Source organism: Mirounga angustirostris, unplaced genomic scaffold (assembly GCF_029215605.1).
Source record: "Mirounga angustirostris isolate CCGP_5_RB_7025 unplaced genomic scaffold, mMirAng1.0.hap1 SCAF_14, whole genome shotgun sequence".
NCBI lineage: Eukaryota > Metazoa > Chordata > Mammalia > Carnivora > Phocidae > Mirounga > Mirounga angustirostris.
Genome location: NW_026991722.1, coordinates 82,736,970 through 82,761,945, shown reverse-complemented (window position 1 = coordinate 82,761,945; position 24,976 = coordinate 82,736,970). Strand labels below are relative to the sequence as shown.

General features: G+C 52.3%; 1 protein-coding gene and 1 long non-coding RNA gene across 2 annotated transcripts in view; one reads left to right on the top strand and one right to left on the bottom strand.

Moving 5' to 3' along the window:
* Positions 1-19,504, top strand: part of MSI1 (musashi RNA binding protein 1) — a 24,766-nt gene extending 5,262 nt beyond the window's left edge. The window contains exons 6-15 of the mRNA XM_064578495.1: positions 421-513; positions 4,123-4,171; positions 5,357-5,439; positions 5,888-6,005; positions 8,891-8,971; positions 10,242-10,298; positions 13,178-13,246; positions 13,998-14,185; positions 14,614-14,677; positions 16,217-19,504. Coding sequence (XP_064434565.1) covers positions 421-513; positions 4,123-4,171; positions 5,357-5,439; positions 5,888-6,005; positions 8,891-8,971; positions 10,242-10,298; positions 13,178-13,246; positions 13,998-14,185; positions 14,614-14,655 — 780 coding nt within the window. The 3' untranslated portion in view covers positions 14,656-14,677; positions 16,217-19,504. The remainder of the gene's footprint in view (positions 1-420; positions 514-4,122; positions 4,172-5,356; positions 5,440-5,887; positions 6,006-8,890; positions 8,972-10,241; positions 10,299-13,177; positions 13,247-13,997; positions 14,186-14,613; positions 14,678-16,216) is intronic.
* LOC135362573 (uncharacterized) lies at positions 4,600-24,780 on the bottom strand. The gene is made up of 3 exons (XR_010407431.1): positions 24,663-24,780; positions 6,788-6,911; positions 4,600-6,364 (listed from the first exon to the last, which is right to left on the bottom strand). It is a non-coding gene; the product is annotated as an uncharacterized LOC135362573 (long non-coding RNA).
* Positions 24,781-24,976: the final 196 nt, after the last annotated feature.

Here is a 24,976-nt window from a genome sequence, read left to right as displayed (position 1 = left end):
AGAGGTTGGGTTGGGAGGAGGTTGATGAGGAAAATGTCGGCGTTGAGTTCAGGGGAACCCTGTGATGGGCCTTGGTCTCTCCCACGGGTGCTGGTGGGGTCTCTGAGTTACACTGTAGGTCTGGGGTACTAACCCGCCCCCTTCCCTGTGTTGGTCCTTCTGGAAGGCATTTTCCCCTACACAGACCCCAGGGATGCAGGCGGGAGGGAGGCACACTCAGGCCAGCCAGTGTGTGGGGTGCACAGCTGCCCATGACAGGCCTAGAGGTGGGGGTCCAAGGGGGAACTGGGGGGGCTTCCGAGTAGCTAGGGCCACAGAGAGCTTGTCAGCTGGTGCCCTGGCAGGAGGGCTCGAGCCCCTGCTGGTGGCAGGAGGCCACAGGACTCAGATGCCCACTTTCTCATTCCCTCCCCTTAACAGATGGTGACTCGAACGAAGAAGATCTTTGTGGGGGGGCTATCAGTGAACACCACGGTGGAGGACGTGAAGCAGTATTTTGAGCAGTTTGGGAAGGTGGGTCAAAACTGGGGGTGCTTGCTGGGGGTGCTTTCAGGGGCTGTGGAAGCCCTGTAGCATTGGTCAGTACAAGCAGAGGCCAGCCAGGTCATTCCAATTCCTGCAAAAAAGGTGAAAAGGGGACTGGGTCCTTTCGTGGGTGAGGCCAGGCTCCTCACGGTTCAGGCTCCTTTCCTATATTAGGGCCTCAGCCTCTGGACACATCCCCAGGGAGAGAAGCCACACAGTAGCTGTCCCTGTTGTTGCCCTCCCCCTGTGTTTTTCTCTTGCTTATCTTCATTCTCCCGAGGGAGGCTGCTCTCCCCTAGCCAGTTCAATCCAGTCACCCCTTGGCCTCCTGGGAGTTTGCACCTGTCCAGGCCACGGGCGGTTGCACCTTCCCCCACTCCTTCCTGGTGAGGATGATAAGGAGGCAATAAATATGATTCCCAGTTGCACTCAGCGCCCAGCTTGCACAGGTGGGAGCTGGGGGGGAGGTGGTGATCCCCTAGCTATTTGAGGGGGAGCACTGAGGAGAGCACCCTAAATTCCTGATCAGGCCCAGCAGATTGGCTCTCCGCTCTGAGGTGCATTGAGCTTAAATTTCTGGACCATTTAGTTTATGAAGGAGATGTGGCATCATCAGACAATAGGTTGTCCCCAGAAAGGTGAGTGATGGGAGCATCCAGGCCCCATGGGGCTATGGCAAAGAGGGGGCCAAGTTTTAAGACTGGGGGTGAAGGAGGGCTGCTGTGCTTAGGGCTGGGGTCCCTGGTCTTCGATGACGTGAGACAGACTACAGGCTGGGTCTCTACCTGCCCAGCAAGGCATTTTCAGTTGCCTGCTAGGCAAAGGGCAGCGGCCTTGGGAATGGGATGTGAGCTGGGGACCGGCCGGGCTTCCAGGGCCCTGTCTCTAGGGGAGAAGAGGAGAGGGTGGGAGGTCCCCTGGCCAGCGGCTGCTGGCGGCGTGGGGGCCAAAGGCCCGGGCTCAGGCGCCTCCGTGGGGACCCGGGTGCAGGACGGAGGGCAGGTCGGCGGCCTGGGCCCCAGAGGGAAGGGCGCTCCTGGGAAGCAGCAGGCCCGCTCGGCTCCGGCGGGGTGTCTTTGTGTCTGAGCGCCGAGCATTAGAGCTCGCACTAATCTGATCCAGCAGCTGTGATTGGAGGCCGCCTGCCCCCGGGGCCGGCGTTGCCATGGCAACCGGGCCCCAGGAGAAGCCGTCAGCGGCCGCGTCTTTTGTTCGGGCCTAAATCGGCGTTGGCATGTGAAACCGGCCCGGGGAGGCCAGGGGGAGCCGGAGAATAGGCTGCCAGGGAGCGAGGGGGACAGCCGGGAATGCCAAGGGCCCCGCGGCGGGGGGCCCCCCGCCCGGATCGAGGGGCCGCCGCCGAGGGGGGAACAATGGTCAGCCGCCATGGCTGCCACTCAGGCTTAGCGGCCGCCGAACTTGGCGGCTCCCACTGGTCAGCAGGCCTCGGCCACCTCCCCTCCCCCTGCCGGAGCCCCCCTGCCCCCGGGTTCCCATGGAGACCAAAGCCTATTAAGGACACTGGGCTGGGAGCCTCCCTCCCCTCAGCTGGCCCCAGGAGGGGACACCAGTGGGGGTCCCCTGGACCCCCAGCCACTTCCCTTGCTCCTTGCCCTGGCCTCAACCCCACTGCCTCGCTAGGGGTCTGTCCAGCCGAGGCCCGGTTGAAGGGTCTGGGGGGCCAGGAATGGTGGGAGCTGGAGGGTTGGGTGAAGGAAGGCCGGACGGCTGTGGATTGGGGCTGAATCACTTTGTGGGTCAGGCAGGAACTCAGAGCTGTAGGATTAAGGACGAGGGTGTGGCTTTTATTCATTCATTCATTCAAAAAATAATTACTGAGTACAAGTCAGGGTGCTCGATAGGATGGCCATCACCATAGCTGGCCTGGGTGCTGTCCTAATGGAACCGTCAAAGGCAAGGGGTGTTGGGTTGCTCGCTCTCTTGCTTTGCTTCTCCCTCACGTGACTGTGGGTGAGCCCCTCCATAATAAAGGTCAAAATAGCTGTTATTTATTAAGCACTTGCTGTGTCCCAGGTAACGTGATTTCGTGTTACAGGTGCCATGTCATTTAACTCATCTGTACAATTGATAAACACTGTTATGCCCATTTTACAGATGAGGAAACCTAGTCCAAGATTACCCAACCAGCAAAGGCAGGGATCTTGGATTCCATTTCCAGTCTGTCCTACTTAAAGCCTGTATTTTTATCACAACTCTCCTTTCTAGATTTCTCTTTTCCATTGTTTAGGCAAGGGGGTGGGGAAGATGTGTGGAGCCTAAAGCGTCTGCCCAGTTTGGACGGTCTAGCTGATTTGGGATTGGGACGCAGAGTGGGTCCATAAGGATGGGAGTGTCAGAGGCACTCTCCTGCCGGCCCCTGGAGCAGGAAGCTCCTTAGGGAGGGAGGTGTCATTTCCCTCTAAGATCCTTCAGCGACCCAGCTGCCTCCTGACTTAGTGGGGTCCTGGTTCTCCCAGGGGGGCGTCAGAGGCCTGGTGCTGCTTGGCACCTAAGGAGAGCTGGGGGGCCACACTGTTCAGGGGCTGCCTTGCCACTTTAATGAGGCAGATGACAGGCTGGAAAGAGAGCCAAGGAGAGTGGAGGAGAGGCTGTACCCCATGGCCTCAGGAAGTTTTCCTTCATCCCTTGGGTGTCTGACCATTTGGGGGAGGGTCAGCGGCTGAAGTGGGATGTGTGTGTTGTGGGGGGAAGGTATCAGAAGCAGCCCTTGATTTCCACCCAGGACAAATCAGACCTTAGCTTAACCCCATGAGGTGGCTGACATTGGCTGAAGAATTAAGAGGACAAGGAGGAAGCATGTGCTGTAGGTAAAGGGAGGGAAATGGGACTGCAGGAGGGAAGCTAAGGCCTTTGGCTGCCCATGTATCCAAGGGGATGCCTTGAGGGAGTAGCAAGAAGAGGAGACCGGGATGCAAGGGAGGGGGGTGGATCATGTAGCCCACCCCCCTTCCTCAGCCCCCTGCCCCTCCCCCAGTCAGTGGGAGGCAAGCAGCCCAGGCACTGAACTCTACTTGCTTTAATTACAGCCTCTAGCAAAAGGAAACCTCAATTAGAGGAAAAGATCTGTACCAGGAGAGGGGAGTCAAGTCTGGCTGGAATGGCTGCCGTCCTCCTGGCCTTTTGCAGAAAGGGAAGAGGCTTTCATTTCCCCGTTTCTATCTTGCTCCCACGTTGCCTTCTTTAGCACCCACTCCGCGCCTCCTCCTCCTCCTCCCAGGCTTGGTCTAGGATTTGCTGTGTGACCTTGGCCTGGTGACTTCACCTCTCTGAGCCCATTTCCTTATCTACAAAACGAGGCGCTTACATTGCAGGGACTGTAGAGAGGATGATGGGGCAAAGTGCCAGGCACATATTTGGTGCTTCATATTTGCAATCTGGTCCATTGAGAATCTGGTGGTTGGATGGGAGGTGCCTTGGCATCCAGGTGGGGTTGCAGATGCAGATGCACAGGGAGCAGATTTAAGAGAAAGCCTAGCCTGCACGAGAGGGGCGTGGGCGTGGGAGCGAGCCCCTGCTGCTGTGTTGTGGCGGGTCCCCTGGTTTCTGGTGGGTCCACCATGGCAGGCTCTGTTTCAGGTGGACGATGCCATGTTGATGTTTGACAAAACCACCAACCGGCACCGAGGTGAGTGTGGCCCCCTCCCCCTTTCCAGGCCAGGCTGGGGGCCTGTGGTCAGCCAGGGGGCTGCAGGTCACAGCTGCCCTTTCATCTTGCCTCCTGACATCCTATCCCCAAGGATCTGCATCCTCTCCGGGGCCTGGCCTTACAGAAGGCTTTTGTCCCGCCGTTTCCTGTGCTAGAAACTTGCCCAATTGCAGACACCCGAGAGGAGCAGAGGAGCAACCTCCCCCCTTCCAAACTGAGCCTTCAATGCCCCCCCCACGCCACGCCCCCCACGCCCCCGCCCGAGCTGGTGTCTGCTGGGGCTTACCTTGTCCCTGGTAACCAGAGCTTAGGCCAGGCCGCCCCAGGGTCAGGCTGACTCCACAGTCCGCTCCCGCTCCCACCCCCACCCACGGGCTGAGCCCAGCCCCCAACCCCCTTGCCCCTGAACCTGTGAGCATCTGGGCCACAGTGTGCATTGCCCGGTTGTTTTTCTCCCAAGGGCCTTGCCTTCTGAGAAATCCCATTCCAACCCCTGGGGCACACCCGGGAGGAGGTGGGGTTGTTTCTCCAATTGCTTCAGGGTGTATTAGCCTGTTTGGGGATTGGGATGTGTGCTGGGGTGTGCACGTATGTATGTATGTGTGTGTATTTGTATCTGTGCACGCGAGGGTGTCTGTGTCTGAATATTTGCATGTGTCTTGTGTGTCATGGTAACTCTTCATGTGTAGGGGGGCCTTTGTGAGCGCTGCCAAGTTTCTGTATGATGTATGGGTCCCTAGGTATATGTGTGTGTGCGTACATCTGTGTATATGTGTGACTGTGTACAAACATAGGTTTGGGTGTGTACACTTTTGTGTAAATGTATGTAAGTGTTTGTGTGTGTTCTTCCTTCCTTTGGAAAGCATCTGAGAAAGCGAAAAGGCATGTTGAGTGTATCTTCATGACGGCCCTAACGCTTTCTAATTTGCTGTGTGACCTTGGACAAGTCACTTCACTTCTCTGAGCCTTGGCTTTCGCATCTGTAATGTGGGGACTAGAAACCCTGTCTCAGCAGGAGGGGAGTTGAGAGGTTCCTAGGCTGTGGGCGGAGGCTTCCGTTAACTCTCGGGCACTGGCCCGTGAAAGAGGAGTACTGATGTGGTATCACTCGGGGCTGGGTTTTGACCATAAACCCTGGTTTTTGTCCCTGCCTTTGCCTTCTAGGGTTCGGGTTTGTCACGTTCGAGAGTGAGGACATCGTGGAGAAAGTGTGTGAAATACACTTCCATGAAATCAACAACAAAATGGTGAGTGGGGGAGACCGGACGGGTGGAGGTGCACAGAGAGAGACACGGGCGCTCGGAGGTTCTGGAGGCAGGCAGAAGGGAATCACAGTCCACGGGGCAGAGCCAGTTCTCCCACCCCCTGAAGATCTGGACAGGAAGCCAGTGTCTCCTGGTGGTTAAAAAGCATGGCTCGTGGAGTCAGAGAGTCCTGGATTAACATCCTCACTCTACCACTTGCTAGTCTGTTTATTAGGGAGATGACTTCCCCGCGTCTGAGGCAGCACTATGCCCCCTCCTGGGCTTGGTGTAAGCCCTAACTGCCTGCAGAACTGTTTACATGATCTCTAGCGCCCAGCGAGCACGCCATAAATGGTATCTATGAACCTAACAGGAAGGAGGCCGGCTAGGGAACCAGAGGGTCTACGACCCTACGTCCGGAGGAGGGACTGACCATCAGGTCTCATTGCAGGTGGAATGTAAGAAAGCTCAGCCAAAAGAGGTGATGTCGCCGACGGGCTCAGCCCGGGGGAGGTCTCGAGTCATGCCCTATGGGATGGACGCCTTCATGCTGGGCATTGGCATGCTGGGTATGTGCTAGGCCTGCATGTGTGGCTACTTCCCACCCGCAACTGCTCCCAGGGCTCCCAGGGGCTGCGTACGTGTTGCCTCTCCTCTGTGGCCTGCCCTCCTGCGTGAGTCACCGGGCAGGAGTGGGGACCAAGGATCTCAAGCCTCCAAGCCAACCCAGGGTGGGGCCATTGGGTTGTGGGGTACTGCCCTCTGGCGGTAGCCGGAAAATGGCCCAGCTGCTCCTTCATTGATCCTTCTGTCCATCTGTCCCATTTGTTCATCCATCCATCCATCCATCTCGTAGTTACTGAGCAACTATAAATGCTAGGAACTATGCCAGCAAATATAACAGTGACTTTCCTTGGAGCTTTGTGGTCTGGCAAGGAAAACAAGTAAGAATATAAGTAAGTAGGGTTAGGATGGAGCAGTATAGGGGGCCAAGAGAGAGCATGGGCATAGAGAACTGGGACCGAGGTTTGGAGAAGCCAGAAAGGAAGTTACATTTAAGCTGAGGGCTGTGGGGTGAGTAGGTGCTAGTTACAGGAGGTCAGGGGAGAAGGGAAGCGTAAAGTGTTGTAGGCAGAGGGAACAGCATTTACAATGACCCAAAGACTTTGGGGAGAGTGAAAAGAAAGCAGCTGCTGCTTGTTCACCCAAATAATATCTATTGAGCAGTTTCTGAGGGGCAGGACCTGCCCTCCTGGGCTTACCCATCAAGCGGGAGGCAGGAGTCAAAAGGCGATGATAGCATATAGTGATGGGAGGCTGTGGGAGGCCCAAGGAGGCACCCAAAACCCACCTGGTGGTCCAGGAGGCTCCCTGGAGTAAGTGCAGGTCGCCATGTGCCTTGGAAGGGGAGTAGGAGTCAGCAGTGTTTGGGGCCCACAATCTGAGCTGGGCCGCCCAGGAAGCTCGCAGTCTCCCTGGAGAGACAAAATGCGTACACACAGAAAGAGAACAGTACAGAGGAATCTTTTTGCCAGGTACGGAGGGAGGGGTGCTCTGGGAATTCAGAGGCAGGAGGTGGTGGGTGGCATGGCCTGGGCTAGAAGGTCGGGATTGAGATCACAGATAGAGTGGGTGAGGAGAGCAGACTCCACACAGGGCACTGTCTTCTCTTGAAGTTGTCTTTTAACTTTCTATTTGGAAGTAATTTCAAAATTTCAGAAGAGTTGCAAAAATAACATAGTACAAAGAATATCCATATACCTTTTACCAGACTCACTCGTTAATACTATACCCCATTTGCTATCACTTGCTCTCTCTCTATATGCGTGTATATGTGTGCATATATTGTATGTGTATTCACACGCACACACACATACTCACACACACAATACTTTGGTGATTTTCCACTGAATCCTTTGAACTTAAGTTAAATGCATTATGGCCCTTAACCCTTAAATACTTCAGCGTGTATTTCCTAAGATTAGGGGTATTTTGCTCATGAAGCCACGTGATAATAATCCACTTCATATATTTATGTCGCTCCAATATTTTAATCTATTTTCCAATTTGATCAGTTGACCCAATAATGTTCTTTATAGCACGTTTTTGCCCTCTCAAATAAGATCTGGGCTAGAATCAGGTATTGCGTTTAGTTGTCTCGTCTCTCTAGCCTCCTTCAGTCTGGAACACTGAGACCCGTTTTCTTTTCTTTCTTTTTTTTAAAGATTTTATTTATTTATTTGAGAGAGAGAGAATGAGAGACAGAGAGCATGAGAGGGAGGAGGGTCAGAGGGAGAAGCAGACCCCCCGCTGAGCAGGGAGCCCAATGCGGGACTCGATCCCGGGACTCCAGGATCATGACCTGAGCCGAAGGCAGTCGCTTAACCAACTGAGCCACCCAGGCACCCCGACCCGTTTTCTTTTCAAGGTGATTCATTAGCTGGTTTCACCCCATTTTAAAAACTGACAAAGAAGGAAATTACACCAATACAGGATTTGGTGGTTAAGAGACTTGGAACCAGTTAGCTCTGAATGCGAATTCCAGTCTCGTTATTACTATATGATTTTTCCGGCAAAGCTGCACATTTTATTAGATGCATACAAGTAGCAGGCACCGGAAGCTTGTCCCAGAGATACAGAAATAAAAGATGGGGAAGACAGATAATCAGCTCTTTTAAAAAAAACCGGGAGGGGCACCTGGCTGCTCAGTCAGAGGAGCGTGTAACTCTTGATCTCAGAGTCATGAGTTTGAGCCCTACATTGGATGTGGAGATTACTTAAATAAATAAATAAATAAATAAATAAATAAATAAATAAATAAATAAATAAATAAATAAAACCTAGGATAAGTTCAGATAATGATCATTGGTGCTGTGGGGTAATTGATAAATATTGTAACTGATGGGAGGGAGGACTCTTATAGAATGACCTCTCCAAGGAGGTGACATTTGAGCTGAGACTTGTATAACGACAAGAACACAGTCATGGGAAAACCTGGCAGGGGGAGAGTGTTCCAGGCAGAGGAAACAGCCTGTGCAAAGGCCCTGAGGTAGGAAGGAGCTTGGTGGCTTTGAGAAACAGCAGGGAGGCCAATGTGACTGCAGGAGAGTGTAGATGAGGACAGGAATGAGGCAGGAGCCAGAGCACGAAGGGTCTTGGTAAGGGTTTGGACTATTCTCAGCCAATATGTCACCTCTCCGAGCCTCAGTTTTCCCCATCTGTGAAATGGGGCTCCTAATAGTACCTGCTTCTTAGGATTCTTGTGAGGCTGAAGGAGAGAATGAAGTATGCAGTGGGCTTAGCCCAGGGCTTGGCATGCAGAAGGTGTTTGGTAAATGTGGCTGTTATCTGTGCTATGAGGTGGGGAGGGAGACAAGTGGCTCAGATCCTTCCCCACTGAGCAGGGTCTGAGCACTAGGTGAGGCATCTAACACTAGCCCCCTTGCCCTATCAGGTTACCCCGGTTTCCAGGCCACAACCTATGCCAGCCGGAGTTATACAGGCCTTGCCCCTGGCTACACCTACCAATTCCCTGGTAAGTCCTGCTTGGTGTCCCTCTGTTGCCAGCATGTCCCCAGTTCCTGGGCAGTCTGAGTCCTCAGGGCGGTGTCTGGGGGTGCATGGCTGGGGGGGTGGTCTGCCTGCTGGAGGCTTGGAAGGAAGGGCATGTCTGAGGAAGGAGCACCTCTCCCCACCATCCCCTCCTCCTCTCCTCCCCAGAAGCTGGGGATAACCCCCTCCCACCCCTGCGTGGTCCTGCATGGCACGGTTCTCTCCCAGGCCGATCTCTGCCTGCCTCCTGCCTTTCTCCCCTCCTCACGCCATTCCGAGTTGCCACTTCCACCCAAGAAGACATCAGACTTGTGGCGGAAGCGTCCCTGAGGGCCGTTGCCAGCTGTGTCTTTATGGCCACACTTATAATGACCACGTGCTCCGCTGAGCCCTTTTAAGGCCTACAAGACCTTTTGCGGCCCTGAATGCTGAAAAGCAATCCAAAACCCCGATGATCACCACCCTCATTTGTAATGCAAAATAAAAATAACGCTAGACCTTAGAATAAGTGGCAGGAAGCCCAACAAAGTTCTGAATTTTGCCATGATGGCTCTTCAGTGTAGTTTCCTTTGAAATATCAGACATCAAATTTTTGCATGCTTTTTTTTTCCCTTTTCTTTTTTGGCCTTTTTTTTTTTTTTTTTTTTTGAGGGTCCCTAAGCACTTGCATCCTTGCCTCTTGGGCTGTCCAGCTTGGAGTCCTTTCTTGACGTTATGTTGTCTAATCCTGACAACACTCACGGGGGAAGGATGACCATCCTCATTTTATAGGTGAGGAAATGGTCTCCGAGAGCAAAGCGACTTGCTAAGACGACCCATCATCTAGAAAGTGGTGGAGCTAGGAACCCAGCCTGAGTCTGGTGACCTGCTCTGGGGTCACTGTTTTTCATCAGTGTTGCCTCACCAGCTCCTCCCCACAAACAAACAAACAAGCAGGAAAAGAGGAGGATTCTGGGAGGTGTTTTGGTGCAATCTCAAATCTTTTAAGAAACCCCAGAACGGTCACTCCGGCATCGCCCCGAGCCCAGGGTGTAGGTGGCAACTCTCCCTGCTCTTCTTCTCCCTGTCTCTCCTCTGCCTGTGTCTTCTCCACCTTTGCCTGCTGGGCACCGTGCTCTCCCCATCCCAGCTCTTGGGTCCTGTGCATGGCCTGTGCCCCTACCCAGCGTCCCTGTGGGTGCATCTGTCCTCCCTGGGCCGTGCCCCAGGGACCTCCCCTGTACCTTCCTAAGCTGTTTTACGTTTCATTTTAGAATTCCGTGTAGAGCGGACCCCTCTCCCGAGCGCCCCAGTCCTCCCCGAGCTTACAGGTCAGTCGCTCGGATTTCCTACACCTCACAGGCCGCACGGGGAGAAAGAGAAGAACCCAGGGGTCTTCTCCGGGGAAAGCTAGTGGGACCCTTTTCTCCTGTCCAACAGCCCTCTGGCTGTGGGGACACAACAGACTCTGCCCAGGCCCTGGCCAGTCTGTGTAGCTACATGGCCCTGAAGGGTGGGGCATGGGGCCAAGCCCAGCAGATGGAGGAGAAATCACTCATTCATCTAGTTGGCAAATATTTATTTAGCGCCTCCCATGTGCCAGGCACCGAGTAGACTCTGGGATCCAGCAGTCAAGACGCCAGGGTCTCAAGCTCAGTAGAGTGGGCCGGGCGGGGTCTTCGACAGACTGGAGTGCGCACGCGTCCACTCTGTGCCAGCCCACCCTGGCCGGGAGGGGATGCACACCTAGTACTTTGAGATGTCTCTTTCCGAGAGAAGCCAGAAACCCGGCTTTTGCTTCTGAATGGATTTTTCAATCGTTCTCAAATGTTGGCAACAAATTCCAAATTGTTAAACCACTGCAGGCCAAATGAAACCTATTTGAGGGCCAAATCCAGCCCTCAGGCTGCCCACTTGCAGCTTCCGAGCAAGCCGAGCAAGCCGGATGAAGTCGCTTGGCCCTGTCGGGAGCCATCTCTCTAGCTGCAGCCCTTGCTTGGGCCTGTCAGCTCTGCTCCGGACCTGGGGCCCCGCCAAGTCCGAGGGGAGGGGAGGGGCATGTGCAGATGAGATGGGCTGCAAGGGGTTTCTCTGTTCAACCTGCTTCTCCCCCCACCCCACCCCAGACTCTCCCCCCCAACCTGGCCGTGTGTGGAGGACGTGAGCATGGTTGCTGCTTTCGATGAGACCTTCCTTCCAAGGGGTGCTCAGGGGTCCCCCAAAATGGGGAGAGGGGAAGAAAACCAGGGGGTGAGGAAAGGGGAGGGAGTAAAGAGTCCTGTAGGTGGGGGGTGGTAGAGGCCCCTCCCTGAGCAGAGTTGGGTTTGACCCGCCATGGGGGTATTGGAAGGGGGGTTCTTTTCTCCTCATTTAAGAACTTTGTGTTGAGGACCTACTATGTGGGGCACTCTGCCAGGCCCCTGGGGGCAGCGCAGGGACAAGACAGGGCCAGGCCCTGCTCTCACAGGACCTGCAGTCTAGAGAGGAAAACAAATACTTATTATATAAATGAGTAATCCTTTGCAGTTGTGATAAGCACTTACTCAGGTTGGCTTAGCTGGCTCTGCTTTGTGGAAAGGCCGAACCAGACCAAGAACCAGACCTCAGAGCCCACCCCCTGCCCTCAAAAGAACTGAGAGAAGACATGTCCCCTCAGCAGCTAGCTTGGTACAGGGGAGGAGATTTTCCCTGGAGGTCTGGGGTCTGAACTTTTCTCTTGCCTTCAGGAGATGTGGGTGTTTCCTTCAGGCATTCAGTAGACATTTACCATGCCAGATGTTGGTCCAGGTGGGGATACAGCAGTGAATGAGATGGACAATGTCCCTGTCTCCTGGAGCTGATATTTCAGTGGAGAGAGACAGCAGTAAATAAGTAGACACGCAAATGAATAATTGCAGGGGGTGAGAAGTTCCACAAGGAAAATAAAACAGGGAGATGTTCTAAGGCCTTAGGGCCAGGGGCAGGGGGCCGCCTTAGCAGGGGTGGCCAAGGGAGGGGACGTCGGGGTGAGGAGTCAACTATATGGCTCTTAGGCAAGGCTCCTTCATAGTGTGGGAATCATGCTGTCTCCAGACTTTAATCCCCCAGACCAAAGGCCTTGCCAAGAATTTTCTGGGGCCATTTACGGAGTCCCTAGCCCCAAGTCCAGTACCAGTTCAGGGTCAAGGTCACCAAAACAGCCCCCAGAGAGTGCATCTCCTGATGGGAGACTGTATCCCTGAGGGCAAATGCCAACTCGGTTGACCCTGGCTCTGCAGTGGCAGAGCCGAGCAGTAGGGGGCGCTCACCCCACTACACCAGCCCAAGGGAGCTCCAGGTTCAAGCCAACCACTTACTTAAGAAGCGGTTCCTTTTAGGGGCACCTGGCTGGCTCAGTCTGTAAAGCATGCAACTCTTGACCTCAGGGTTGTGAGTTCAAGCCCCCCATTGGTTGTAGAGATATCTTTGGGGGGGAAAAAAAAAAAGAAGAGGTTCCTTTTACTCCTTCAGCAGCCATTTATTAAACACCTACTGTGATTAAGGCAGGGTGCTGGGCACTGTGGAGGTAGACTGCAAACAAGGGAATACCAATATCTCTGTCTGAAGAGGGGACCAAAGAGAAGGGGCTAGGGGAGTTTGGGGAGAGAATGGTCATTTCCGGTTGGGTGGCAGTCAGGGGAACCCTGAGGCGGGGAATTGGGTGCACCCAATTTACTGAGGGTGTGGCCTCAGGAGAAGGACAGTGAGAGAAAACAGGACAGGCAGAAGGATTGAAGCTGGATTATGGCCTGGATTGGAGTCTGGCTTCCTCCTGATCCCACAGGGAGCTCTGGGACATGCCCTGGTACCTCAGGGTTGGTCCCACCTTGAGGCAACAGGCCCGGCTTCTTGTACCCCACGTCAGTCAGGCACTGGCTGCCGTCGCCTGGGGTTGGGATGTGGGCCATAACCTCCTGGGTTCCTCTGGGCTAGGTGGTCCCATCCAGCCAAGGGCACTCTCTGAAGTAGGGAGCATCGCTCAGAGCAGCTCAGGGTGGGGTGCCCCGCTGTACCCTGGGTCAGGGTACAGCTGGTGGCCCAAGGGAGTGCTTTCTGCCTCCATGCTGGCGCTGCCCCGACCCTCTGGGGGGGGGGGGGGTAAGGCTGGAGAGACTCTGCCCAGAGGGGGCCGCTGTTGTCCACCTCCATCCCCTCGGCCACCACACTGAAAGGCCCATACCTTTCCTTCCAGCCATTCCCCTCACTGCCTACGGACCAATGGCGGCGGCGGCTGCGGCGGCGGCTGTGGTTCGAGGGACAGGTGAGGCCTTCCGGGGTGCAGGAAGCAGAGAAGGGGTGTTAGGGGGCAGGGAAGTCTAGAGGGGAGAGTAGGTAGCCACTGCCACCCTTTCCCAGAGGGACTTACTTGTTCATCTGCTCCACAGGTATTAACAGAGCACCTGGGAGGCCAGCCAGGGAGGAGACCCCGTGTCCTCCTGGGCTTGCAGGCTGGGGGGGCGTCGGGTGTGACAAAGGACGGACCTGCTCTGCTGGGGGCCGGGGGGGAGTCAGGTACCAGAGGCGCTCACAGATGGAGCCTCTCAGGAAGGCTTCCCAGAGGCCCCGCTCTTTAACTTCCAATTTGAAGGCAAAAAAGAAAAGTGTCCCCAGCAGAGACCAGTTAGTATGGGGGGTGGGGGGGAGTACAGGATTGGGGGGTGGGGAGGACGAGGCAGGAGGAACCAGGTCCTGGGGAGACACGGAACATTGAAGCAGTGGAGCGATGTCGATTTTGGAACATGCACTCGGCTGCCGGATGGGGAGAGAATTTGCAGGGGCTCAGGAGGGGAGGCCTGGAGGTCAGTGAGGAGGCGGCAAAGTGGACAGATGAGCTGGTGGTGGTGAATGGACTTGGGGAGACCTCCAGCCGGTGGACCCACAGGCCCCGCTGGGATGTAGGGGTGAGGGAAAGGGAAGGCTCAAGGTCACGGTGGGTGGAACAGGTTTAAGGGGGGTGTCGTGGGGCAGCAGTGGGCGCCGGGGCTATCACCGTCTTCTTTCTGGGTTGCCAGGCTCTCACCCCTGGACGATGGCTCCCCCTCCAGGTTCAACTCCCAGCCGCACAGGGGGCTTCCTGGGGACCACAAGCCCCGGCCCCATGGCCGAGCTCTATGGGGCAGCCAACCAGGACTCGGGGGTCAGCAGTTACATCAGCGCTGCCAGCCCCGCCCCCAGCACCGGCTTCGGCCACAGTCTTGGGGTGAGTGGCCAGTCCTGGAAGACTCAGAAGTTGGAGGAGGGAGAGGTTTTGTCTGTTAGCAGGGGCAGAAGGGGGCCGAGGGAGGGTGGATGGAAAAAGATGGTCACCAAGGGGGAACAGTGGGGCTCATCATTCATTCCGTGTGCCAGGCATTAGGTGGGCTCTGGGGATACCACGCAGACTCACCGTCTCTGGCCACATGGAGGCTAGATTCTAGCTCAGGAGTGTCCTCATTTTAACCAGGGTACTGGCAATATGCAGATTTCAAGCCCTACCCCAGAGAATCTTCTAGCGCATCTGCAGTGGGGGCGACATGGGCAAGGCTAGAGAAGGGTCTGTGCCTCACCTCGGTGTTCCTCCGAAGAAAGGAGCCCCTGGGCGTTTTCTGCGTCCCTAGGAATCTAGGAGTCAAATTCTTTTCTCCCCAGGGCCCTTTGATTGCCACAGCTTTCACCAATGGGTACCACTGAAGCAGGAATCAGGTGGCAGGAGGTGAGGAGGTGGGCCGGGGCCTTGGGGGTGGGGGTGGCTCTGGGAGGGCTGGCACCGGGAAGCCCCGTCTGGGCCACAGACCTTGTCCCTGCCTTCATGGAGCCCACAGTCCAGGGGGGAGACAGAACTTTCATAACCGCAGTGGTCAGTGAACCTGAAACCTGCTCAGCCTGCTACATCAAAACTAAATGGAAAGCACAACAAGGGGGCGCCTGGGTGGCTCAGTCGTTAAGCGTCTGCCTTCGGCTCAGGTCATGATCCTGGGGTCCTGGGATCGAGCCCCGCATCCGGCTCCCTGCTCTGCGGGAAGCCTGCTTCTCCCTCTCCCACTCCCCCTGCTTGTGTTCCCTCTCTCACTGTGTCTCTCTCTGTCAAATGGGTAAAATCTTTAAAAAAAAGAAAAGCACAACAAGGCAGTCCACGCGACCTGTCAGACAAAGATTTTTTTTTTTTTTTAAGATTGCTAATGCCCCACATTGATGAAGGTGTAGGGGAAGCAACATGTAAATTGTCTTTGTCTTGGGGTTTCCAAAGGGCAGACTGGCACTGTGTGCCCAGGTTTTAAACAGTCATGCCCTTGACCCAACGAGGCCACTTCTAGGCATTTATTTAAAAAACTGCCAAAAACCAGGGCGCCCAGCTGGCTCAGTCGGAAGAGGGTGTGACTCTTGATCTCAGGGTCTTGAGTTTGAGCCCCATGTTGGGTGTGGAGATTACTTAAATAAAATTTTTTTAAAAAATTAAAAACTGCGAAACACTGAAATGCCCATCAAAAGGAAAGTGGTTAAGTAAATCAGAGCGTATGCATACAGCGGCATGTTACACAGCCATTAAACGGGATACTCATGTCCGGAGAGTGAGAGAGAGAGGGAACTCTGTACACATGGTCACGCGGGGTACTGTGTGAACCCGGGACATTTCGTTTGTTCCTTCCTTCCTTCCTTCCTGCATTTATTCCAACGACTATTAGTCAGTTGAGCACCGTTTCAGGAAGGAGGGATGTAGGAGACAGACAAGGTCCCTCTCTCATTCTACAGACAAAAGTCAAGTGGACAAATGAGGAACTTCCAAATTATGTGTGAAGGGGCTACTTCAGATTAGAGGTTCAGAGAAGGTGCCTCTGAGAAGTGCCACATTTTAAATAAATCCAGCCATGCAAAAATCTAGGGAAAGAGGGCACCTGGGTGGCTCAGTTGGTTAAGCGACTGCCTTCGGCTCAGGTCATGATCCTGGAGTCCCGGGATCAAGTCCCACATCGGGCTCCCTGCTGGCAGGGAGTCTGCTTCTCCCTCTGACCCTCCCCCCTCTCATGCTCTCTCTATGTCATTGTCTCTCTCAAATAAATAAATAAAATCTTTAAAAAAAAAAAAATCTAGGGAAAGAGCATTCCAAACAGGGAACAGAGCCTGCGAAGTGTGTGAACAGAGCTCTGCTAGGAGAGGCTACCTGGGTTCCGGGAGCCTCTGGGAGCCCCAAAGAGAGGCGGGGGCGGCGGCAGGTGGCCGCAGGGCCTCCCTGTAACCTCCTGCTGTGTTCCAGCGCCCCAGCCTGCAGCTGACTGAGGACCACAGTGAGCCAGCGAGGGGGCGGGGACACCTCAGCCGCAGCCGCCGCCCCTTCCCCCGCAGCGACTCGGACCGCTACTGCCTGCCCCCAACTCCCCGGGCCCGGCCCCTGCCCTGCTGCCCCCGGACAGCGTCTGGCTCCCCTACTAACCTCCCTCTCTTCCGCCCTTGGCTCCCCTCCCCCACCTGCCCCTCCCCTCCCGCTTTTATTTATTTTGGATTAGCCGGTTGGCCCCCACCCCCCTGGTTCTCCCCTCTCAGGTCTGCACCCCTCCCTCCCTGCCGCACCCCCATAGGACCCTCCCCCCCCCAGAAGGCTTTTGTATTTGTGCATAGCTAGAGTGAGGGCGGAGGGGGTCTGCTACAGGCCGCAAGCCCTATGCTTGTTTTTTATTCTGATTTCCCCTCCTTTTCTCTTTCTTTTTTTCTTTTTTTTTTTTTTTTAAGAAACCGTTTTTTAAACTATTTCTAGGTTTGTGAATGTGAAGCCCCAGGCCGCAGGGGGCAAGGGGCCAGGTGCCCCCCCACCAGCTGAGAACAAAATGTCTATGTGGGTGTGGGCCCCTGGCCACCTCCCTCCAGCCCTGGAAAGGACAGGGTTGCAGCCAGGCCAAGCCCCTGGAACCATCCCGTCCTGTATCATATGTAAATACTGTGAGGTGAAGCCCCTACCCCTCTGTAAGACCCCTTAGGGGTGAGGGCATCGCCTCACCCCACCTGGCAAAGGTGTCCCCCTGTGTTTCTGTCTCCTCCTCAGACACCGTTACTGTAAGCTTGCAGGCCTCAACTGTGGCCAAGGCAAGCCCGCTCGCTCAGGCCCTAGGGGTCAAGGCCTTGGGCCTGCTCACCCCAAAAACCCAGCATGGGGCCAAAGGGTGAGGAAAGAGAAGGGCTCGCCCGGAGCCACTGCTGGAAAGGAATTAACTCTCCAAAGGTCTCCCCCTGCCCCCTACCTAGGTCAGGCCTTCATGGTTTCTGCTCTGAGCCCCCCATGAGCGGGCATCAAGGGGGTACTTTGGGAAGGGGTGGACCCCAGGGGAAAGCAAAGGGCTTCTCAGGGAACCCCCACATTCTCTCACTGAAGTTTCCCACCAGGATGGTCCCATGGCAGAGCCCCTTGGCAGCCCCGAGCCCCCAAGCCCCCTTCAAAGGAAAAAGAGGCTCAGGGTCTGACTCTTCATGAACAGTGAGTGACCTGGCTGGCATGGCAGGGCTGAGGCCCACCCACCTGCTGTTGTCCCCCTCTCTGTGTCCCTCTCCCCCAGGTCTGAGGCTGGGGACCTAAGCTCTCTCCCCCATCATAGTTCCCATCCCTGAAAACCCCCTTTGGAGAGTTAATTGTCTGTGTGAGGTGCTTAACCTATTAGCCCTGAGAACACAAAGCAATAATCTTTGTTACTGAGATGCGCGGCTGTTCGTGGTTTTGTTTTGTTTTCTTGTTTTTTTTTTTTTTTAATGTTTCCTAATAAAAGAGAAGCTGCATTTTATTGGTTTTTATTTTTAATTTTCTACACGTTTGAGCTGAGTCATGAGAGACTCAGCTTCCTTCTCCTCCCCTTCTCGTGACCCCCGTCCCACCCCCACTGGGCCCACCCATGGGCTCAGGGCCCTGGAATTCCGTTTTCTGATTTGTTTGGGGAATTTTTTAAAAAGATGTTACACGGTGTTTTGAAGCCAGCAAGTTACCACCCTCCGGTGTCTCTTCTCTCCACATCTGTAACTTCTTTTTCCAGGTTTTATTTTCAGTTTTAAATTCCTAATAAATTATTTGAAAACGGTGCTGGCTTTGTGAGTTTTTTCCATCTCTGTGTACATTCAGGTCTAGGTACCCCAATGACACCCTGTTTTCTCCTACCTTCTGTTCGTCTCCTGAAAGTCTGCACTTTCCATTTGACCAAGTTTCATTTACAACCTCTTGACCAGCCTCAAAGCTTAGCGTTGATGATGAGATACCACTTCACACCCATGAGGATGGCCAATATTTTTAAAAAGGGGGCGGGGGGGCAGGGGCGCCTGGGTGGCTCAGTCGGTTAAGCGACTGCCTTCGGCTCAGGTCATGATCCTGGAGTCCCTGGATCGAGTCCCACATCGGGCTCCCTGCTCGGCAGGGAGTCTGCTTTGCCCTCTGACCCTATCCCCTCTCATGTGTTCTCTCTCATTCTCTCTCTCTCAAATAAGTAAATAAAATCTTTAAAAAAAAAAAGAAAAGAAAAAAAGGGGGGCAGGGAGATAACAAGTGTTGGTGAGGATGTGGAGATATTGGAAACCCCATGCATTGCTGGTGGGAAGGTAAAATGGTGCATCTACAATGAGAAACAGTCCGGTGGTTCCTCAAAAAGCTCAACATTGAATTACCATATGATCCAACAATTCCACTTTTAGGTATATACTCCAAGGAATCGAAAACAGGGACTCAGACACTTACACACCAATGTTCATAACAGCATTACCCATCATAGCCAAAAGGTGGACAAAATCCAAGTATCCATCAACAGTTGAATGGATAAACAAAAATGTGCTTTAGCCATACAGCGGAATATTATTCAGTCATAAAAAGGAGTGAAGTGCTCATACGTGCTGCAACATGGATGAGCCTTAAAGACATTATACTAAATGAGGGGCACCTGGCTGGCTAAGTAGGAGGAGCATGGGACTCTTAATCTCAGGGTCGTAGGTTCGAGCCCCACATTGGGTGTACAGGTTACTTAAAAATAAAATATACTTTAAAAAAGACATTATATTAAATGAAAGAAGCCAGACACAAAAGGACAAATACTGTGTGATTCCACTTACATGAGGTACCTAGAATGGGCAATTCACTGGGACAGAATGTAGAACAGAGGGTACCAGGAGTTGGGGAGGATGGAATCGGTAATTATTTCTGAGCAGTGACAGAGTTTTTCTTTGGAGTAATAAGAAAAATTTGGAAATAAATAGGGTAATGGTTGCACAACATTGTGAATATAATTAACGCCACTGAACTGTACACTCAAAATGGTAAAAATAGTAAATTTCGTTATGTATATTCTACCACAATTAAAAAAAAAACTGGGGTGCCTGGCTGGCTCAATCGGAAGAGCCTGTGACTCTTGATCTCAGGGTTGTGGGTTCGAGCCCCACGTTGGGTGTAAAGATTGTTTAAAAAAAACGGGCGCCTGGGTGGCTCAGTCAGTTAAGCGTACTCCTGATTTTGGCTCAGGTCATGATCTCAGGGTCATAAAATTGAGCTCTGCGACAGGCTCTGTGCTGAGCGTGGAGCCTGCTTAAGATTCTCTCTCTCCCAGGACACCTGTGTGGCTCAGTCCATTAAGTGTCTACCTTCGGCTCAGGTCGTGATCCCAGGGTCCTGGGATCGAGTCCACATCAGGCTCCTTGCTCAGCGGGAAGCCTGTTTTTCCCTCTGCCTGCCGCTCCCCCTGCTTGCGCTTTCTCTCTCTCTCTCTCTGACAAATAAATAAAATCTTTAAAAATAATAAAAAATATAGGGGCGGCTGGGTGGCTCAGTCATTAGGCGTCTGCCTTCGGCTCAGGTCATGATCCCAGGGTCCTGGGATCGAGCCCTTCATCGGGCTCCCTGCTCAGCGGGAAGCCTGCTTCTCCCTCTCCCACTCCCCCTGCTTGTGTTCCCTCTCTTGCTGTCTTCTCTCTGTCAAATAAATAAAATCTTAAAAAATATATATATAATATAAATATAAATAAATATTAGTTATTATTGCTATGGTCCAAAATTTAAAACAAACAAACAAAAACCTAACATTGGACCCTTTGCTCCGGTTTGCCTTGAACTCAGAGAATCTTAACAGAGTAAGGTGGGGGAAACTGGCCAAAGTCGGGGTATGGGTGTAGCCAAATGGTCAGATGTGGGGGTTCCAACACCCAGCTCTTCCCCTTCCTAGCTGAAGGACATTGAACCAGCTCCCCAACCTCCCTGAGCCTCAATTTCCTCATGTGTCAAAGGAGAAGGATAAAGAAGCCAGACTTATGTAAAAGGCCACATATTGTAAGTTTCCATTTATGTGAAATATCCAGAAGAGGTGAATCTACAGAGACAGACAACGGATTGGGAGGGGCAGGAAGGGAGGGGGAGATGGGGAGTAACTGCTTAATGATTAAAGGCTGGCCTCTGAGGTCATAAATCTGTTTTGGAACCAGAGGCAATGGCGGCACGACACTGGGAACGTACTAAATGCCACTGAATGGTTCGCTTTAAAATGGTTAATTTTAGGGGCGCCTGGGTGGCTCAGTCATTAAGCGTCTGCCTTCGGCTCAGGTCATGATCCCGGGGTCCTGGGATCGAGCCCCACATCGGGCTCCCTGCTCCGCAGGGAGCCTGCTTCTCTCTCTCCCACTCCCCCTGCTTGTGTTCCCTCTCTCGCTGTGTCTCTCTCTGTCAAATAAATAAAATCTTTAAAAATAAATAAATAAATAAATAAAATGGTTAATTTTATGTTACGGGAATTTCACCTCAATAAAATGAGAGTGCTACCCATAACTTGGGTGATTGAGAATTAAATGTGAGGGCAAACAGAGAGGACTCAACACCAGGCAAGGCACAGAGTAAGTGCTTGGTGAATAGTAATTACTATTAATATCGGACTGCCCCAGATGCCTGGAAATGTGTGATCAGAGCTCAGCAGCGGCTGCCCCCTCCTGAGTGGGACCAACAGCTGCAGTTCATGCATTCACTCAACAAAGATTCCCTTAGCATCCACTGTGTGCAAGACCATGTGTTAGGCACTAATAGGGTGACCAACTCATCCTGCTTTGCAAACAGGAAGTTCCGAGTCCCAAGAACCCTTCATTCCCTGGAAAACCAGGACAACTGGTCACCTTAAAGCATTGATTTAGTATGGGTGTGTGTGGGGGGAGGGGGGTCAAGGTCAACTGGGATCCAAAAGAAGAGTAAGGGGCATCTGGATGGCTCATTTGGTAGAGCATACAACTCTTTATCTTGGACTCTTGATCTTCAGGTTGTGAGTTCAAGCCCCATGTTGGACATAGAGATTACTGAGAAGAAAAGGGAAGGGGGAAGGGAAAGGAAGGGGGAAGGGAAGGAAGAAGGAAGAGTAATTAGGAAGTGCAGTGGGAGGAGTATACCAGGAGGAGAGACCAGCAGGTGTAAAAGCTTGAAATGGGGAGAAACATGAAGCCTTTAATCACGAGCCCAAAGAAGGCCATTGGGGCTGGAGTAGAAGGTATCCCACCCCACTCCATACTGAGAGGTTAGTAGGGGCAGATGAGTCTCTAGGCTGGTTTTGGTTTTGTTTTAAGAATTTATTTATGTATTTGTGTGAGAGAGAGAGAGCAAGAGCAGAGGGAAGAGGCAGAGGGAGAAGCAGGCTCCCTGCTGAGGAGGGAGCCCAATGTGGGACTCGATCCTGGGGCCCTGGGATTATGACTTGAGCTGAAGGCAGATGCTTAACCATCTGAGCCACCTAGGCATCCCTGGTTTTGTTTCTTATATAGAGCCACTGGGAAGGTATGAAGGGTGTTCGGCAATGGGGTGGAAGAGTGATGAATGAGGTTTGCTTTGGAAATACAATGGGGAACAGATCTGAGAGAGGACCTTGTGGAGGGGAGCAGGGAGATATTGAGGAGGCTGCTGTGAGCATGGAGGCAAGAGATGCTGGATGAGGACCAGGATGTTTTAGGTTGAAAGAAGGGTATGGCTCGTGATGGGGCTGGATGGAGAAAGGGGTGAGGGGAGGGGGTATTTGGAGGAGCTCCTGGATTCCTGAAGATGTGGGCTTTGAGGAAGACCAGCTTCCTTGGTGGTTGTGCTCAGTTTGAGAAATACTCTCAGCTGAGCTCAGATGCAACTGGAGACACAGTTTGGTAAGAGGAGGGATGGGAATCAGCACCTTAGGGAGACCTCTGCTAAGTTAAACCCAGCCCAGTGTTACCTAAGGCCTTCTGGAAACCTCCCAACAGGCCACACAAGGGGCTCAGTGCTCTCTGTGCTGATCACACTAATCCCCCTCTTACATCTGACACAGGGGGAAACAGTAGCTCAGAGATGTGAAGTATCTTACCTAGTCACATAGCTGCTGAGTGGCAAGGTGGGCCTTCCAAACTGGGTGCTTCTGATCTCATAGTTGTTTTGTTTTTCTTTTTCTTTTTTTTTCTTTTAAAGATTTTATTTATTTATTTGAGAGAGAGAATGAGAGACAGAGAGCATGAGAGGGGGAGGATCAGAGGGAGAAGCAGACTCCCCGCCGAGCAGGGAGCCCGATGCGGGACTCGATCCCGGGACTCCAGGATCATGACCTGAGCTGAAGGCAGTCGCTTAACCAACTGAGCCACCCAGGCGCCCCTGTTTTGTTTTTCTTTATTTTTCTTCTTTCATACAATATTTGATTCATGTATTAAAATAGGTGTAACTTATTTGGATATAATTTGGAAAAACTAAGTGCAAAAAAAAAACCATTTTGAGACACTCAAAGGTCTCCAAAAATGGTCTGAGTATTAGATAACACTAAAAAATTGTTATTTTTATTAAGTATGATCATGGCATTATAGTTATGTTTTAAAAAATTTATACTGAGGGATGCCTGGCTGGCTCAGTGTATGGAGCAGGCGACTCTTGATCTCAGAGTTGTGAGTTCAAGTCCCATACTGGATGTAGAGAGTGCTTAAAAATAAAATCTTAAGGGGCGCCTGGGTGACTCAGTTGTTGGGTGTCTGCCTTTGGCTTGGGTCGTGATCCCAGAGTCCTGGGATCGAGCCATGCATCAGGCTCCCTGATTGGCTGGGGGCCTGCTTCTCCCTCTCCCACTCCCCCTGTTTGTGTTCCCTCTCTCACTGTGTCTCTCTCTGTCAAATAAATAAATAAAATCTTAAAGGTAAAATAAAATAAAATCTTAAGGGGCGCCTGGGTGGCTCAGTCGGTTAGGCATCTGACTCTTGATCTCCGCTTGGGTCTTGATCTGGGGGTCGTGAGTTCAAGCCCAGCATGGAGCCCACTTCAGAAAAAATAATAAAATCTCAAAAAGAATTCATACTCAAAGCTTTTCCTCTTAAATTAGGAGCAAGGCAAGGATGTCCACTCTGGCTGCTTCTATTCAACATAGTATTGGAAGTCCTAGCCAGAATAATGAAGCAAGAAAAAGAAATAAAAGCCATCCAAATTGGAAAGGAAGAAGCAAACTTATCTCTGTTCACAGACGACATGATCGTATATGTAGAAAACCCTAAAGAGGGGTGCCTGGGTGGTTCAGTCGGTTAAGCATCTGACTCTTGATTTCGGGTCAGGTTGTGGGACTGAGCCCCATGTCAGGCACGGCCCTCAGCAGGGAGTCTGCTTGGGATTCTCTCCTTCTCCCTCTGTCCCTCTGCCTGCTTTCTCTCTCTGTCTCTAAAATAAAATAGGGGCGTCTGGGTGGCTCAGTCGGTTAAGCGTCTGCCTTTGGCTCAGTTCATGATCCCAGGGTCCTGGGATGGAGTCCCTTATCGGGCTCCCAGCTCAGTGGGGAGTCTCTGCCTCTGCCCCTCCCCCTGCTTGTACACTCTCCTCTCTCGCGCGCGCGCGCAAAAACAAATAAATAAAATCTAAAAATAAATAAATAAATAAATAAATCTTTTAAAAAAGGAAAGAGTCCACAAAAAAACTGATAGAATTAATAAACGAATTTAGTAAAGTTGCAATCTATAAAATCAACACTCAAAAATCAAGTATGTTTCTACACACTAACAATGAATAATTGGAAAAGGAAATTAAGAAAACATTTCCAATTACAGTAGCATCAAAAATAATAAAACACTGGGGCGCCTGGGTGGGTCAATTGGTTAAGCGTCTGCCTTTGGCTCAGGTCATGATCCGGGGGTCCTGGGATCGAGCCCTTGCATTGAGCTCCCTGCTCAGCGGGGAGCCTGCTTCTCCCTCTCCCTCTGCCTCTCCCCCAGCTTGCCCTCCCTCTCTCAAATAAATAAATAAAATCTTTAAAAAAAAAAAAAAAGTAAAACACTGGGCCACCTGGCAGGCTTAGTAGGTGAAGCATGTGACTTGATCTCAGGGTTTTAAGTTCAAGCCCCACATTGTATGTAGAGATTACTTAAAAATAAAATCTTTACAGGGACAACTGGGTGGCTCAGTTGGTTAAGTGGCTGCCTTCGGCTCAGGTCATGATCCCGGGGTCCTGGGATCGAGCCCCGCATTGGGCTCCCTGCTCAGTGGGGAGCCTGCTTCTCCCTCTCCCACTCCCCCTGCTTGTGCTCTCTACCTGACAAATAAATAAATAAAATCTTCAAAAAAAAAAAAAAAGACAGAAAAAGTTGGAGGATTCATACTTCTTGATTTCAAAACATATTACAAAGTAAAACAAACAAAAACATACTACAAACTACAGTAATCAAAACAGGCATACAGACAGACACAGACCAGTGGAACAGAGTAGAGAGCCCAGAAATAAACCCTCACTTACATGGGCAAATGATCTCCGACAAGGGTGCCAAGGTCATTCAATGTGGAAAGGACAATGTCTTCAACAAATTGTGTTGGAAAAATTAGATATCCACATGCAGAAGAATGAAGTTGGACCCTTATCCTATGCCATCTACAAAAATGAGCTCAGGGGCACCTGACTGGCTCAGTTGGCAGAGCATGTGACTCTTTTTTTTTTAATTTAAGTAATCTCCCATAATCTCTACAGCCAGCATGTGGTCTGAACTCAGGACCTCCTCCCACCCCCCACCCCGCTGAGATCAAGAGTCGCGTGCTCTACTGAGTGAGCCAGGC